Here is a 17691-nt window from a genome sequence, read left to right on the forward strand (position 1 = left end):
ATGTATAGGGGGTGCATATCCATGCAGATGCACACAGAGGGCAGAGGTATTGGATTGCCTGCAGCTGGAGTCACAGGCGATTGTGAGCCACCCAGAGTGGGTGCCTGGAACATGCTTTTAACTGCTGAGTTATTTCTCAAGTCCCAAAGTTTATTATTATTATTTTTTATTGTTCATGTTTAGTGATCTTTTTGAATACCTCATCTATAATAATAGAAGTTTAATTGATGGAGAAACTAGTACCAAATTGCAACCAATTGGGAGGATAAGACTTGATTTGAAAATCAGACACTCATCTCCTGTACCCTATAGGCTGGGCTTGCAGGAAGTTTCTATGTCGAGGGATGGTCTTTTCATGCAGACATTGCTGGTTGTCTTTTGATCCCCAGATCTCTAGGACATAATGTGCCACATTTTCTAAGAAGTGGTAGCCACTTTCCCTCTACTTGTCCATTATTTAGTATTAGGTCTAAACAAATGTTTTAAAAGCTGTACATCTCATTTCCGCATGTAACAAGTTTGAAGATATCATCTACTGGGAGGTGGATAAAAGGCCTAGCACTGAGCATATCAGAAAAACAAAAAGCAAACAAACAAACAACAAAAAATACCCTAAAAAGTCAATCACCCAGTGCTTTGATTTCCTGAACTACCAATTTGAGTGACGATACAATATGTCACTTTCAGAAGGCATCTTGGAAAACCACCTGCATTCTTGAGACTTAAAGAATTTTATGAATCAGTTCTGGGCCAATGTCTGTCTAGTGTTTCCTTTAAATCTCACCAAGTGTGGAGAAAGTTACTGAGTATGACAGTGTTCTTGCCTGCCAGACAGATGAAGGGAAAGAGGAAATTAGGTGATCTTAGGGAGGATGTGTGGCTATCTAGGGCAAGTTTCACTTCATATTTCTTGCCACACACTTACTGTGGAATTGAGCTGTCTACACGTTTGATTGACTAGAAGATTCTACATGACTTGGTTTAGGATTTTGAATACATAGATGCCACACTTCAGTGTTTTAAAATGGAATATGCTGTGATGCTTGGGAACTTTGCTTAGTCTATGGAATGGGTGGCGCACTTTGAAGGTTTTCTCTTTGGCTGAAATGCATTAGGATTTCACTGATGTAATGGACCATAACTTAAAATATATATCTTTTTGCTTCATAAGAAGATAAAAACCTAGCAAAATCAATTTTAAGGTATAATTTTTTTTAGCCTACATAGCTAATTTTGAATTTCTTCATAGCCTACAATCCAATATAAAAGTGAAGGTCTGGAAAGTTTCACTTTAAACAAGGGAAATTCTGTACAGGATAATTTCATAATATGAGAACTAGAAATCACATTTTGGTCAAATTTCAAAATGCCAAATGTGGGAAACTTTAAAAAGAGGAACTGATTTGCAATGTCCATTTCTAGGGTCACAAAGGTACATTCTTTTGTTTGTCAAATACACATTTGTGTGTGTGTGTGTGTGTGTGTGTGTGTGTGTGTGTGTGTGTGTGTTGTTCCTTCAGTGAGTCAGTTCTCTTTTGAACATGTGGATTCCATGGATTGAACTCTGTATTGTTATGGTTGGCTTTCACTAGCTGAGCCATCTCCCTGGCTCTAACATACGTTCTTTTTAAATGAGAGTTTCAAATCCTTGTTCCGTACATTAGCTGATCCTCCCAGCAATGCTAATATCTGTTGGAAAAGGTTTTCCCTTTTGAAGGGTCCATCTGAGAGCTGCTCCCTAGAGCAGTGTGGAAGTACCGTCTGAAAGCTAGAGGGCTTAGGTCCAAGTCTTCATCCACCTGTTGCTTTTCTGGTCATTTGGGAAGTTGGTTACACTGACTGTGAAATGCTTGCCTTCTCTTTATGATGTAAATACACAACAATATCTTCTTTATAAAGGTAAGGGGATAAAATGAGGGAATATCTACCACATGCTTAGAAGGATGCCTGTCGTGGGAGATGTTATGCAAGATTGTTAAGTCAACTAAAAAGAAAATTGGAATGCTGTGGGCTTAGTACATGAAAACCAGGAAGGAAAAACTAAAAAACATGCAATGAAAACTCTCATAATTTAGGAGCCTGCCAAGAAGGAATAAACTAAAGATTGGAATTCTAGTTTGTTCTAAGGAAATAGAGTCAAAAATAATAAAATCTAAATAGCTAATTATAGGTAATTATCACAGTCCTTATAATATTTATAGAGCCTCACCTTATTTAAGAGATGAAAAACTAAAATGCAGAAATTAAGCAGTTCCCCAAAATAGTGTTAATAGAGACCACTGCAAATCCACCACTGGCCCTAGAGTTTGAGTATAGAGCCTGCCTTGTGCTGCACCTTGCCTCCAAGATATCAGCAGGATGAATCTGGAGTGGCTTACCCTCATTATGGAGTCCTTGTGCCAAGAGTCACCGATTGATACAGGGAAAAGAAAAATCCATGAAGTTGAACAAACCTGTAGTTCTGTCTGCTACAAACTCAGGTTTAAGATAGGAAATGTCAGGAAGGAGCTGGGGCAAATAGGTATGTCATGGGAATTGTCTGCCATTACCTCCTTTTGTAGTCTTTCAGATTTCTCAATTGGATCAAGGTTAAGAGTGAAAGAACATCTGTTGAGGTAGCTAACATGTATCATGTAAAGAAGGTTTGAAAAGCTGAAGTGTCTGCTGTCATTTGAGATGAAAGTTGAAGTGGAAACTCCTATATTCCTAGAAGAGACGTCTCATTTCCTCTGAAATATACTGAGGTGCTTTCCTTAGATTGTGTGAAATTGTTTTAAACTTTCCATATTAGCCTAAGCAAAAGTGATAATAAGTTAAACAAGCTGTAGTTTACAAGCAGAAGTCCTGAACTACTGGGAAATGAAAATCAGTATTAGATTCTATTCAGTTAGCTAGAAACAGGGAATACAGCCCCAGTATTACTTGAAATGCTTGATATTTAGTTACAAGGATTTTCATCATAAAAGAAAGCATATGTTTGAAAACTCAAATACATAGGAGATGGAAGGCTCAGTAGGTAATGTACTTGGTACACATGCATGGAAGCGTAAATTTAGCCAAACAAAGGTAGACACAGTAGTGTGTGTATGTAATCCCAGCATTCCTGTAGTGAGATGGGGATGTGGAAACAGGAGAATTCCCTAGAAGCTTGCAGGCCAGTTAAGTTGGTATATGCAGCACTGAAAAAGAGGTCCTATCTCAAACAATACAGCAAATGATGACTATATACACATCACAAAATAATCACACACATAACTATTTAAAAAAAAACCTCCAAATACCAATGTGTAGATAGCAAGAAGTGAAGGTTGATCTATATTTATACCAGTGTACAAGTATTTATGCTTATTTGCATAAGCATATATTGGATTTTTGTTTTAGTCTATGATAGTACAGATACATGCACATGACTTCCTCATATTTTAGTTAAGCTGCTATTGATGGACATGTAGTTTGATTTTTCCCAGCTATTAAAGCTGAATGTACACATCCATATACTCTTATGTGTTTGTTTCAACATATTAGTAAGAATGGATGGATCAAGGATTATGTATCAGAATGTCACATATTTTCAAAAAGGTTTCTATAAAGAGTGTGCCAGTTTATAATCCCATTCTCTAATCATTTTTTAATATTAAGTTTATTAATTTATTTTATATCTGGACCGCAGTTTCCCCTTCTTCCTCTCCTCCTGCCCCCCATTTACTCCTCCACTGGTTCTGTTCATAAAGGGGCAGGCCTCCCGTGAGTGTCAACAAAACATGGTATATCAAGTTGAGGTGGGACTAAGTTCCTCCCCTTGGATTAAGGCTGGGCAAGGCAACCCAGTACAAAGGATAAGTTTTCAAAAGCCAGCCAAAGGTCTTTGCTCCCACTGCTAGGTGTCCCAGAAAAACACCAAGTGACATATGTGTCACACATATGTAACGGGCCTAGGTCGGTCCTTATGCAGGCTTCCTAGCTGTTGTTCCAGACTCTGGAAGCTCCTATGAGCCCAGGTTAGTTGTTTTTGTAGGTTTTCTTGTGATGACCTTGACCTCATGGACTCCTACAATTCTTCCTTTCTCTCTTCAGCAGGATTTCCTGAGTTCAGCCCAGTGCTTGGCCATGCGTCTCTGCATCTGTTACCATCAGTTACTGGATGAAGGCTTTCTGATGACAATTGGGGTAGTCATCAATCTGATTACAGGATATGGCTAGTTCAGACTACCTTGCAAGGAGTCCTAGCTGGGGTCATCTTTGTAAATTTGAGAGTTTCCTTTGCACCAAAATGCCCCCCATGTTAAGACATCTCTTTTAGTACTCTCCTCCTCTACCCATTCCCCAGCTTGATCCCTATCCTTCCAATAGCTAGTCACATCACCTCCAGTCAAGAACACAAATAAGTGCATGTATGCTGTGGGATGTTCTGTATGGCAAATGTGTTGCTGATTAGTCAATAAATAAAACACTGATTGGCCATTGGCTAGGCAGGAAGTATAGGCGGGACAAGGAGGAGAATAAAGCTGGGAAGTGGAAGGCTGAGTCAGAGAGACACTGCCAGCCGCCACGATGACAAACAGCATGTGAAGATGCCGGTAAGCCACGAGCCATGTGGCAAGGTATAGATTAATGGAAATGGATTAATTTAAGCTATAAGAACAGTTAGCAAGAAGCCTGCCACGGCCATACAGTTTGTAACCAATATAAGTCTCTGTGTTTACTTGGTCGTGTCTGAGTGGCTGTGGGACTGGCAGGTGAGAGAGATTCATTCTGACTGTGGGCCAGGCAGGAAAACTCTAGCTACAATTGTTCTTTCAAGGTCTATAAAGAATTGTGTTGGGATTTTGATGGGGATTGCATTGAATCTGTAGATTGCTTTTGGTTATATGGCCATTTTTATTATGTTATGCCTACTGATCCTTGAGCATATGAGATCCTTCCATCTTCTTATATCTTCTCTAATTCCTTTCTTCAAAGACTTAAAGTTCTTTCAAATGTTTAGATAGAGTTACCCCAAGATATTTTATATTATTTGTGGCTATTGTAAAGGGTGTTGTCTCCCTGATTTGTTTCTCAGCCCACTTATTATTTGTATATAGGAGGGCTACTGATTTTTTTTTAGTTAATCTTGTATCCATTGATGACATACTGAAGGTGTTTATCAGCTGTAGAAGTTCCCTGGTAGAATTTTTGGGGTCATTTATGTATACTATCATACCATCTGCAAATAGCGAAAATTTGACTTCTTCCTTTCCAATTTATATCCCCTTGATTCCCCTTTTGTTGTCTTATTACTCTAGCTAGAACTTCCAGTACTATGTTGAATAGACATGGAGAGAGTAGACAACCTTGTCTTGTTCCTCATTTTAGTGGAATTGCTTTGTGTTTCTCTCCATTAAATTTGATGTTGGTTGTCAGCTTGCTGTTTATTGCTTTTATTATGTTCAAATATGTTTCTTGTATCCCTTATCTGTATAAGAACTTGATCATGAAGGGGTGTTGGCTTTCAGCTTCTAATGAGATGATCATGTGTTTTTTTTCTTTCAGTTTGCTTAAATGGTGGGTTACATTGACAGATTTTTGTATGTTGAACCATACCTGCATCTCTGGGATGAAGCCCACTTGATCATGTTGGATGATCTTTTTGATGTGTTCTTGGATTTGGTTTGCCAGTGTTTTATTGAGTATTTTTGCATTAATGTTCATGAGGGAAATTGGTCTGCAGTTCTCTTTCTTTATTGAGTATTTGTGTAGTTTGTGTATCAGGGTAACTGTAGCCTCATAAAAAGACTTTGGTAATGTTTCTTCTGTTTTTATTGTATGTAATAATTTGATGAGTATTGGTATCAACTCTTGTTCAAAAGTCTGGTAGAATTATGTGCTGAAATCACCTGGCCTTGGGGATTTTTTTTTTTTTGGTTTGGGAAACTTTTAATGATTGCTTCTATTACTTAGGGGTTATAGGTCTATTTAAATTGTTTATCTGGTCTTGATTTAACTTTGGTTATGTGGCTTTATCTTGAAATATCTTGTTTTTTTCCATCTCTGGTAATTGAAAGTTTTACTGGGTATAGAAGTTTGGACTGGCATCAGTGGTCGCCTAGTGTCTGCAAGATATCTGTCTAGGTCCTTCTGGCTTTTAGAGTCTCCATTGAGAAGTTGGGTGTAATTCTGATGGGTCTGCCTTTATATGTTACTTGGCCGTTTTCCTTTGCAGCTTTTAATATTTTTTCTTTATTCTGTATGTTTAGTATTTTGATTATTATGTGGTGAGAGAACTTTTTTCTGGTCTCGTCTATTTGGTGTTCTGTAAGCTTTTTGTACCTTTATAGACATGTCCTTCTTTAGGTTAGGTAAATTCTCTTCTATGATTTTGTGGAATATATTTTCTGTGCCTTTGAGCTGGGATTCTTTTCCTTCTATTCCTATTATTCTTAGGTTTGGTCCTTTCATGGTGTTCCAGATTTCCTGGATGTTTTGTGTTAGGAATCTTTTAGATTTAACATTCTCTTTTACCAATGAATCCATTTTTTCTATCATATCTTCAACCCCTGAGATTCTGTCTTCCCTCTCTCGCATTCTGTTGGTGATGCTTACATCTGTAGTTCCTGTTCACTTACCCAGATTTTCTGTTTCCAGCATTCCCTCGGTATGTGTTTTCCATATTGCTTCTATTTCAATTTTCAGGTCTTGACCCCTTTCCTTCACCTGTTTGATTGTTTTTTTTTCTTGGCTTTCTTGGAATTCTTAAGGGATTTCCTTCCAATTTTTTTTGTTTGTTTTTTCCTTGATTTCTTTAAGGAAGTTTTTCATTTCCTCTTTAATGGTCTCTATCATCTTCATAAAATTATTTTTAAGGTTGTTTTCTTGTGCTTCAGCTCCACTGGAATACTCAGGTCTTGCTGTTCTAAGATCACTGGGTTCTGGTGGTGCCAGTGATCTTAGGATTGCCCTTTCTGTTATTGAATGTGTTCTTAACTGGCATTGAGGCATCTGGATTTGGGATGATTATAGGTCTGAGTGTTGATTCTTTCATTTGCCTTCATTGGATGAGTGTTTTGTTCCTTTGTTTTCTGTTTCCTCTCTTGTCTTCTGGCCTGGTGTCCAAGGGATTGGGTAACTGGTTAGTCTTCAGGCCCAGTATGATATCTCTGCTGATGTTTGTGGGGCCTTGGGTGCTTAGATTCAGCCTGGCCTCCTGTAAAGCTTAACTCCTCTTCCAAAGTTGGAGGCCAGAATATGGAGCCCAGTGAAGGTGCTCCTGTTCTTCTGACTGTTTTGTGCTGTATCTGGGCCTATGCAGTCTGCTAGAGTTGTGGGGATGGCATGGCCAGGGGGGAATGTTGAGGTGGATGGGGTTGGGAGGCAGACTGGGTCTTGGGGGAACAGAATCCAGTGGGTGGTAGCAGTACAGCTGGCAGATGAGTCACTGACCTGCTTGCCAGATGGTGGGGACTGCCCCATTCTCTAATTCTTACTAAAATATTTAAGTCAATTAAAAAATTATAAGTAGGGCTGGAGAGATGGCTCAGAGGTTAAGAGCACTGGCTGTTCTTCCAGAGGTCCTGAGTTCAATTCCCAGCAACCACATGGTGGCTTACAACCATCAATGCTGGGCGGTGGTGGCGCACGCCTTTAATTACAGCACTCGGGAGGCAGAGCCAGGCGGATCTCTGTGAGTTCGAGGCCAGCCTGGTCTACAGAGTGAGATCCAGGAAAGGCACAAAGCTACACAGAGAAACCCTGTCTCGAAAAACCAAAAAAAAAAAAAAAAAAATTATAAGTAAAATACACTGTGCCATGTAAGTATAAATTTATATTATAAGGACATATTTCATTTCATTTACATATTGTCCATTTACTTTCCTTCTGGAAATTACCTTCTCATGTTCTCCCCATTTTGCTAAATCCATCCATTTTTTAGTGATTGTGATTACAGTTGTATTTCCACATCTTCAGTTCCCACTGGTGACTCTAATTCCACTGTGGACATTGCTTAAATCTATGGAATAGCCACACATGTGGTGAGAAGTTTTTGTCTCTCAAGTTTTATTTCTTTTGTGAAAGTGGTGATTCAAGGGTGGGCAGATTATATTTTTAAAATATTTTTATTTTATAATTAATTTAATTTTATATATCAGCCATGGATTCCCCTGTCCTTCCTCCTCCCACCCCCACCCCACCCTTACTCCCCAATCCACCCCCCATTCCTACCTCCTCCAAGGCAAGGTCTCCCCTGGGGAGTCAGCTCAGCCTGGTAGATTCAGTTGAGGCAGGTCCAGTTCCCTCCTCCCTGCACCAAGGCTGAGCAAAGTGTCTCAGCATAGGCCCTAGGTTCCAAAAAAGCCAGCTCATGCACCAAGAACAGGTCCCGGTTCTAAACAGTGCAAGCTCATCAACTGTCTCACTTATCCAGAGGACCTAGTCCAGTTCCATGGGGGCTCCTCAGCTATTGGTTCACAGTTCATGTGTTTCTGCTAGTTTGGCTATTTGTCCCTGTGCTTTTTCCAATCATGGTCTCAATATCTCTTGCTCATATAATCCCTCCTCTCTCTCGCCAGTTGGACTCCTGGAGCTCCACCTGGGGTTTGGCCGTGGATCTCTGCATCTGCTTCCATCAGTCACTGGATGAGAGTTCTACCATGACAGTTAGGGTGTTTGGCCATCCAGTCACCAGAGTAGGTCAGCTCAGGCACTCTCTCGACCAATGCCAGTAGTCTATAGTGGAGGTATCTTTGTGGATTTCTGGGGACCTCTCTAGCACTCTGCTTCTTCCTATTCCCATGGGGTCTTCATTTATCATGGTATCTCTTTCCTTGTTCTCCCACTCTGTTCCTGATCCAGCTGGGACCTCCCGCTCCCCTAAGCTATCTTTCCCCTGACACTTGCCCTCCATTACCCCCCCTCACGTCCAGTTTGCTCATGTAGATCTCATCCATTTCTGTCGCTGGGCGATCCCTGTGTCTTTCTTAGGTTCCTCTTTACTAGGTAGCCTCCCAGGAGTTGTGAGTTGCAGTCTGGTTATCTTTTGCTTTACATCTAGTATCCACTTAGGAGTGAGTACATACCATGTTTGTCTTTCTGAGCCTGGGTTACCTCACTCAGGATGATATTTTCTAGTTCCATCCATTTGCCTGCAAACCTTATGATGTCATGTTTTTCTCTGCTGAGTAGTACTCCATTGTGTATGTATATGTACCACATTTTTTTTACCCATTGTTCAGTTGAAGGGCATCTAGGTTGTTTCCATATTTTTTTAAAGGGCAAATGTTTAAGGCTGAGTGGTCTTGCTTCCCACAGCCCAGCTCTATTGTTGTGGCACAGAAGTCTTAGATACACAGCTTGCACAGTGTGGCTGTGTTATTGGGAAGCCTCGCAGTGGACATTGGAATTCTGATTTCCTATACAGTCCATGTAGCACAAATTTATTCTTAAATTTTTATATAAAAAGCATATTTAGGCCATGGACCACTCATAAACAGGTGGTGAGCTGGGATCTGTAAGTAGGACCTGTGGTTTGGGCAAGGCCTGCTTCATATGCTTTCTGTGAGAAATCTCTGAGGAAAAACTCTAACCACTAGCATCCTCAAGCCTGGTAAGCCACTGAGCTATGGGACAGGGCTACATTTTATTGGCTCATCTTTTCAACAATTCGCATATACCAAATTTGGTTTCACTTAAAAAAATTAATTGGAGATGTGGTCTTTACTTTCGTCAAAGTATTTGCAGCTGGCAAAGGTGACATGTTCTGTTTAGAGTAGGCATTTGATAACACTGACATTTTAGACCGTTGGCTTTGGGGTTCATTTTACTTTGAGACAGGGTCTTTCTAGCCCTGGCTGACCTGGAAATGGCTATATAAACCAGGCTGTTCTTGATCTTGAAGTGATCTTTTACTTTACCCACTGAGGCTGTGATAATAGGCATAAGCCATGTTTGTCTATCAGACTGTCTTGAATGTGTTCAGTAGTGAGGAGTATGTGGTGCCTATTATTGCCTTTCAGTAAAGAAACCCAAAAGTGTGATTAAGGGCTTAATCCAAAATTTTATGCTGTATATACGAAACTATAAAACATAGGTAATTCCAAACACCTTGCAGGTTTTTATTTTGGTGTTGTTAAAATCTCATAATCCTATCAGCATTATTTGTCTGTCTTTTGTAGAAAAATAACACAATGAATAGCCACAAAAGGAGAATTGTTCAGGTAGTCTGTTTCCCCAGCAGTCCCTCATCACATTCACGCTGAACTCATGAGACCTTGATGAAGAGCTTTCTTTCATACACTTCCTGTTCTACACTTGGATGGTTTGGGGGTTACTGCTGCCCTTAATTTGTCTCATATGCAAAATAAAGTTTGATGGAGGTAGTTGGTAGTGAGATTCTCCTCTGTTGCCCAAAAAGGGTGTTGTAACTGAGAGTGAGTACTGTGGCAGAAATGACAATGGCTGTTTGTTCTGCAGTCCGTGTCATAGACTGCGCCCTCTTTTTATTACAGTGCTGGAGATTGAACCTGGGTCCCACACCTTGCTACGCAAGAGTGCTCTCTCTCAAGCTGTGTCCCCAGCCTTCACATGCACATTTTTCAGAGTCTCTACCTCCATCTCCAACATCTTGTTCTCAGTGTAGCAGTGCCCAAGTAGGAAGTGCAGCCACTCGGGAATAGTTGCCACATTAAGAGTTACATATCCTTAGCTTTGTACCAGAATGTAAGTTGAGAAGTTGTGTTGGGTTTGGGAAACATTATTGAAGTTCAACAAACTTGCCTATACTAGAATTTACCCTTTTCATTTATTTTACATGATATTTAGATGTTATTATCTATACCATCATCTGTTGGAGAATCACCTCTAAGGAGCATCAATAATTGAGACAAATGCTTGTGGATTCCTGGGAATTTCCCTAACATCAGGTTTCTGCCTAGCCTAGTAGTGGCTCTCTCTATTGAGATATCCCTGTAATCAGATTGGTGAATACCCTGTCATCATAGAACCTTCATCCAGTAACTGATGGAAGCAGATGTAGAGACCCACATCCAAGCACCGGGCCAAGCTACAGGAGTTCAGTTGAAGAGAGGGAAGAGAGATTATATGAGCAATGGGGGTCAAGGTCATGACAGGGAAATGTACGGAGGCAGATGACCTGAACTTGTAGGCACTTAAGGACATTAGACTGACAACTGTGTGGCCTACATGAGACCAAACTAGGACCACTGCATGTGGGCGACAGTTTTTTAGCCCAGTCTGTTTGTGGGACCCCTGACAGTGGGACCAGGATCTAAACCTGGTGCATGTGCTGGCTGTTTGAAGCCCATTCCATGTGGTGGGATGCCTTGCTCAGCATTGATGTGGAGGGGAGGGGCTTGGTCCTGCCTCAACTGAAAGTGCCAGGTCTTATTGACTCTTCATGGGAGGCCTTACCCTTTCTGAGGAGTGGATGGGGGTGAGTTGGGGGAGGAAGGGAGGGAGGGGGGAACTGTGGTGGGTAAGTAAAATGAATAAAAAATGTAATTAAAAAATAATTGAGACAAATGATTTGAACTTCTATACATTGAATATTTTGTCTATATTAAAGCTGTCAAATATGACCCCAATTTGGACATTATTGCTTATATGCATAAATTGAAGTGTCACACCTACCCAATGATTATGTACCAGTTTTGTGTTGATAACTAATAAAAATAAAAATAGCAACTATGAAATATATGAAATCTGACTACACATCTCACTTGCTTTTAATTACATGAGGACTTAAAATCACGATGTGATTTTTTTTCTGAAGAGACTGAAAAATAATACATCATAAAGCTATACTGGCCACCGTTCTTAAATACATTTACTGTTTAATATAGGAGAAGAAGTTTGAGCTATCGTCTCTAAACGTTTAAACAAAGAAATGCCAACAAAACAGTACAGAATAAATGCAATTTTTATACAATACACGTGATTACAAACAGGTAATGTCAGATAGTTCAGTTGCTTTCTTACTGGTAGATGTGAGGTGCAATTTGGTAATTATAGCTACTTATTTTTTTCTTTCTAAGCAGTGTTTTTGTCATTCTAGCAGCAGGCATTTCCAAAGCTGATTAACAAAGATAAGTGCCAACGATGGCACTGAACTGAGTAACCTCAGAATCTTAGTGAAGTTGCTTTCTCTAGTGTTAAGGAAGTAGTAATATATTCTCTTTTAAATATTAGAATGTTATGAAAGTTTACACTCCTTAAGTTAATGGTTTATTTACTATGTCTGTTCTTTATGGAGAGATACATCTTTAAACCTCTACCATCCTAGTGAGCATTTATACTAATTCAAGCCTCATCCAATGTCATTTCATTTGGTTTAAGTGTCTGTGGGGTTGTTGTTGTCCCTGGTACTATAAATGAGAAGTCAGTAGTTACTGTGCTTGATTTATCAGGTCAAACATAATTTTTCACTTATTACAAAAATAATACTGATTGGTAATGGATTTTAAAATGTCAGTGAATATTGCATTTCATGATTGCTCATTTTGCAGAAACTGGGTAAGGCATTAATTCTTTGTGGGTTTGCTTGCAGTATAGCAATAGGATGCTGTTTATTTTACTATACCTCTGCAGATTAGTATTTTTCCCTTGTATTTTAAGATGGCATATATATATATATATATATATATATATATATCATATATCTACTATACATATATTAGATAAAGATTATTTCTCTATTTTATTGCTTATCTAAAGAGTCGTTAGCTCAGCTTCTTTTAAGTGAGTGTTACTATTTCTGCGTGGTGATTTCCTCGGAAGAGTCTGCACACTACAGACTGAAGCAGTCCTCAGGTCACATTTTACATTGGGGTCTCCTCACTTGGGTCACCACTTTCCTGTCCTTTCTTTTTGTTTTCTCCAGAGGGTGATGTAGCTTTAGAACACCTCAGCATACTTGTCAAGGAATTTCGGAAAGACTTGCAAAGAAAAAAATATATGAATGGGTCAAGGCAGGCATTCAGGGACGTCAGCCACAAGGTGCTCTCCTTCACATAGAACAGAGTGTTCTCAGCGGCGCAGTCAAAGACAGACCGCGTTTGGCTCAGGGTGTAGGGAATCCGTGCAAAATGGAAGGGAACAAAACAAACAAAGAACACAGCAATGATGATAAAAACTTTGACATTCACCTTTTTCTTGGGAACTTTGCCTACACCTCTTGTTCTTACATAGGACCTATAGAGTTCTTTTGTAATAAGACTGTAACAAACAATGACAATTAGGAAATTAATCCAGAAAATAACTTGACAGATGTAATTGACTATTTCATGCCAGACCAGTCCAAACTCTGACTTTAAGAAGGAACATTTCTTTATGTTCTTGTCTTCCGGCCTCCTGTTGGTGAGAATCATGTTGGGCAGTGAGAGGAAAAACATGAAGGCCCAGATGACAACAGAAAGAATCTTTGCACCCAAGAGGTTGCTGGGGTTGGAAGTTTTAAATGGCCGGGTGGTCTTCAGGTATCGGTCAATGGTTATCAATCCAAGGAACGATATACTGATATACATTGTGAAATAAAACGTGACGGAGGTAACTTGGCACACCAAGGTTCTCAGAGGCCCGGCTCCCAGTTTGGCATCACTGAGAATTTTGAATGGAAAAGTTAGAATCATGAGAAGATCAGAAATGACTGTGTTTTTAAGGAAAATAATGAAGTTGGATTTACTGCGGATTTGAAAGAAAATCCTCATTGCCAAGCTGTTTGTGATGAGTCCAGCGAAGAACAGGACGGTGTAGAGCAAGGGGAAGAGAACCTGGGTTATCTTGTAGTCTCTGCTGCACAGGGTGACATTCCCAGGTGTGAAGGTGGTATTAGCTGCGGTGGTGTCAACCCCAGGCATCTCCATTGTGCTAGCTCCTAGAGTAGAGAGGGGGTGTGATTACATTTAGTCACAGGTCATTGGTTTGGTTGTTATCTCTATATGTAACTTTCAGAAGCACAATGTTGCTTAAAACTGGAGTTGTTTTTTTTTTTTTATCTTTATGGTGGCAGTTGGTAGAAATTAATAGAAAACTGAATCCCTGGATTTTCCATCTAAACAAATATTCCATCTCTAGCAAATTAAAATGCTGTGAAGTGCATTACATGATGTTATGGGAGCCTTGCATTTGTGTTGTTGAATGTTTGTTTTTCACAGTGTCATCTTAGTGTCTGCCCTCCTCTATGTGTGCAGGAAGGCCTGACGACAGGCATGCTAGTGATGCTTTGTTTATTGCCCCTCAGCTTCTTTCAAGCCTTGTTACCTTTTGTTTCTGTTTATAGCTCTCTTTCCTTCTGTGCCCATGTTCTTGGTTTCATACTTTAGTATCACTGATGAATTCAATGGAAAAGTGATTGATTATGCGTTAGAATTATAAATGAAATACCAATCAAAGAATTTGGTATGAAATCACTGTTGGGAAGTTTATTCAATAAAATAAGTAGTCAATTGTAGAAAATAAATATCCAAAATAGTTCTGTGTTTTGGGAAATGTTTCCGGCTGTGCATTGTGGGCCATGCAACTAATGTCAGCCTTCCAGAGACTCACTACTTACTCTGGAGTACTTTTAGCCCATAGAGTTCTCATTTTCAAGTGGTTCATTATGTTTAAAGTTTGTGTATGTTTTTTGAATATCATTCCGTGTGAACCCTAAAACAGTAACAATAATAGAAGGCGGCGGCGGCAACAGCATTTGTATATGTAACCATTACTTGACATTTCTCAAAGCAGCCAGAGCATCATTCCTAGGTTTATGGTATATTTAATGGTAGCTAAAATAAAATAGCAGAAATTGATCCCCCTCTGATTTCCTAGGTTATCATATAACAGACAACTCAAGGAAGAGTAGCAGTTGACTTAAATGTGTTCTGTATGGCATCTAACTTGAGATTTAAGATGGAATTTAAAGCTTTTCAAATTTCCATCAAATAAATGAGATGATTTCTCATAAAACACAATTCCTCATATTCAAATACAGTTTAAAAAACCCACATAACTCTCATATAAGACCTAACCTGATATATAAAGATAGCAGATATTCGCTCCAAATGTCAATGGCATCCTTTAATTACTGAAAATTACACAGTTAAGAATATCACCAGGTGTATGACCTCCGCTCTCAGCACCTTATTCAGCACCTCAGAGGTAAAGAAGGAGAACCACTGAGTTCAGCCCTCTTTGTGATCGCTAGTTCCCTTTATTGATTCATTGCTAGATTGTTCTGGCAATTCTACCTTAGGAATGCTCATTGTGCACAGCAGGTAAACTATTTAACAACTCTCTTAGCATTGGGAAATCCTGTTCCTTTTGTTTATATTTAATTTTCATTTCACAGTCAAAACATCAACATTCCTCCACATTTGGCATATTTTTATTGAAGAACTTAATCTCCCATATCGCTAAGACTTGTATTTTAGTATTTATTAACTTAATGCTATTCAAAACATATGCTTCTGATTTTATTAATTGCCATATAATGTTTTCTATTTTAAGAACAAAGTTGGAAAATATGCATATACTTCAGAGTGTAAGTACAAATCTATCAAGTGATCATGTAACATTACCTGGTTATTCCGTTGATTCTGAAGGATTTGGGTGTCTCCAGTAATACTAGTTAGTAGAACTTGCAGGCTGGCATCTGGTGTTTCTCCTCAGTCATGGAGGTTAGTTGCCAATGCCCTCTGTGATAGAGAATCTGCTGAGTTTTCAGTGATGCAGTCTGGAGTGCTCTAGAGAGAAATAAAGGGAGAGGGGAAGGAAGAACATCCCAGTGAGAGATTACCTTCCTCTGCACATTCAAAGCTCTGCAGACACTGACTCTGTCTGGTTTTAGGACTTCTGCTTTTATCTCTTGGGAAATGATGGGGCAAAGGTGGCTGAGAAGTCATTTTTGAAAAACAGTTTAAGATACTGTGGCTTTTATCTAAAACCTGTCATAGAATCAGTAAGCTGCAAGTTTTTTTTTTTTAAGGGGGGGGATTTTCCATGCAAATAAATGATAAATCCAAGTTGAGATGAAGTCTTCTAAATCTGTTCCCAGGAGAATGTTGCAAGCTTGCTTTTTCAGATGTCTGTTCACCTGAAAACATACTGTGTTCAAAGTGGATGATGTGTGACTGTCTAACAAGTAATTCTATTATCTCAAAATGTGTGCTTCCTTAGGGATGGTAAGCCTTTTGCTTCTTGTTTTATCCTAGTTCATAATGTCATTACTTAAAATCTGTGTTTGATTAACGTCTTTGTGGGCAAAACAGCATCATCCCATTATAAATTATTAGACTGTCAAATTAAATTAGGAAAGAAAGCAGTTGTATCCATTGCCAGCCTGATTGCATGAAGCAGCCTTCATGATTGACCTGAATAGAACTTAATAAATGAAAAATGTTTTTTGTAGTTTTGAGTCTGTAGGTAAAGCTAATATTAAATTAAATCACCTTTGTATCACTGTTATATGCAATTCTTTAACTTTTATATCAACAAGGCAAAAGATACATTTGGAGTGAAATTGTAGGATAAATTTGTTACTGCTTTATATTTATATGAATATTTCTGGCTTCTGCACTTTGTGAAAAAGAACATGCATTGTGTACAAGCACAATATTTCCAACTGAAGTGGCTTTCTGTTAGCAGTAAAATCCCTTGGGTAGATGCCTCTGCTAGGAAGATATACTTTACTTATTCTGAATTTTGAGTGTGTTAAATCTATTTAATGGTGTGAAAGTGTGTCGTGGCAGCTCAGCATCACTTCGACATTTATTTTTTAGAATGTGCATTTAGGGAACCTACCTAGCCTCCATGAACCAGAGACCCCCATTTGTATTTAACCTTCCTTCCATGTGATGCTCAGGCACACTAAAGCATGAGGACCACTGGATTTAAATAGACAGGGCATTATTACCACCAAAACTTGAAATCAAGCTATCAATTTCACTCACGTCAGCAATATTCAGTTACATACAAACTGCAATTTTTCCATCACCTAGAAATAAGAGTTGATTTTATTTTAAACTTTTGAAAAGTCTATGCGGTTGTTCTTACCACCATATAAACAAAGCCAGTTAAACTGTTCTTACTTGCTGATTTAGGTGTCTGAAATACTTTTTAAATAGAGCTTTATGCTTCAAAATAATAGTTGCTAAAATTTTATTTCTTATACTGCCATGAATTAACTCATTTTTATTTTATCATCAAATTTTAAATGAAGGAAACTGAGTAGAGCAAGCAGTCAGGTTAATTGGAGACTCCATCCCAACCCATGTTATCTGGTCCAGAGCCACCTTTGTTTCTGAGACTCTCCCCGTACATCTCTGAAGTCTCTCTCCTCTTCAGGGCCCAGTGAGAACAGAATGGTTGAATTCCCCTTTATCAAATAAGCACGTTACTTGCCTTTATACCCAGTTCTAAACTCTAAGATATTTGTAATGTTTCTGAGATCTCTGTTAAAACAAATATTTGGAAGGAGAATTACAGGTTACCGTTAGTGAATCAGTCTGCCACATTAAAAGAAAATCAACTCAAGATTCCTAAGTTATACTTTCTTACTAAGAATATAGATTTTCAAATCCCTGAAACATTATCAGTAGGTATTTGAAGAATAAAAAGAACTTAGACCTAAACCTGCTTCATCTCTCTTCAGATTTTAAGTGACAACCACAAATACCTCTCACTGAACCTTTTCATATTTTCTCATTGAGGACAACTGCCAAT

At 38.9% G+C, this 17691-nt stretch overlaps 2 protein-coding genes across 12 annotated transcripts in view; one reads left to right on the forward strand and one right to left on the reverse strand.

The window, feature by feature from the left end:
- The window catches only part of Med12l (mediator complex subunit 12L), a 341599-nt gene that overhangs the window by 242316 nt on the left and 81592 nt on the right, over positions 1–17691 (forward strand). The window lies entirely within an intron of this gene.
- The window catches only part of P2ry12 (purinergic receptor P2Y12), a 44544-nt gene continuing 38549 nt past the window's right edge, over positions 11697–17691 (reverse strand). For all 3 annotated transcript variants that reach the window (XM_052732036.1, XM_052732039.1, XM_052732037.1), the window contains 2 exons: positions 15549–15713; positions 11697–13861 (listed from right to left, as the gene is read on the reverse strand). In XM_052732036.1, the coding sequence (XP_052587996.1) occupies positions 12807–13850 (1044 nt within the window). In that variant the 5' untranslated portion in view covers positions 13851–13861; positions 15549–15713 and the 3' untranslated portion in view covers positions 11697–12806. The remainder of the gene's footprint in view (positions 13862–15548; positions 15714–17691) is intronic.

The sequence above is a fragment of the Peromyscus californicus genome, unplaced genomic scaffold (genome assembly GCF_007827085.1).
Source record: "Peromyscus californicus insignis strain IS unplaced genomic scaffold, ASM782708v3 Scaffold_9__1_contigs__length_137607984, whole genome shotgun sequence".
NCBI classification, from domain to species: domain Eukaryota; kingdom Metazoa; phylum Chordata; class Mammalia; order Rodentia; family Cricetidae; genus Peromyscus; species Peromyscus californicus.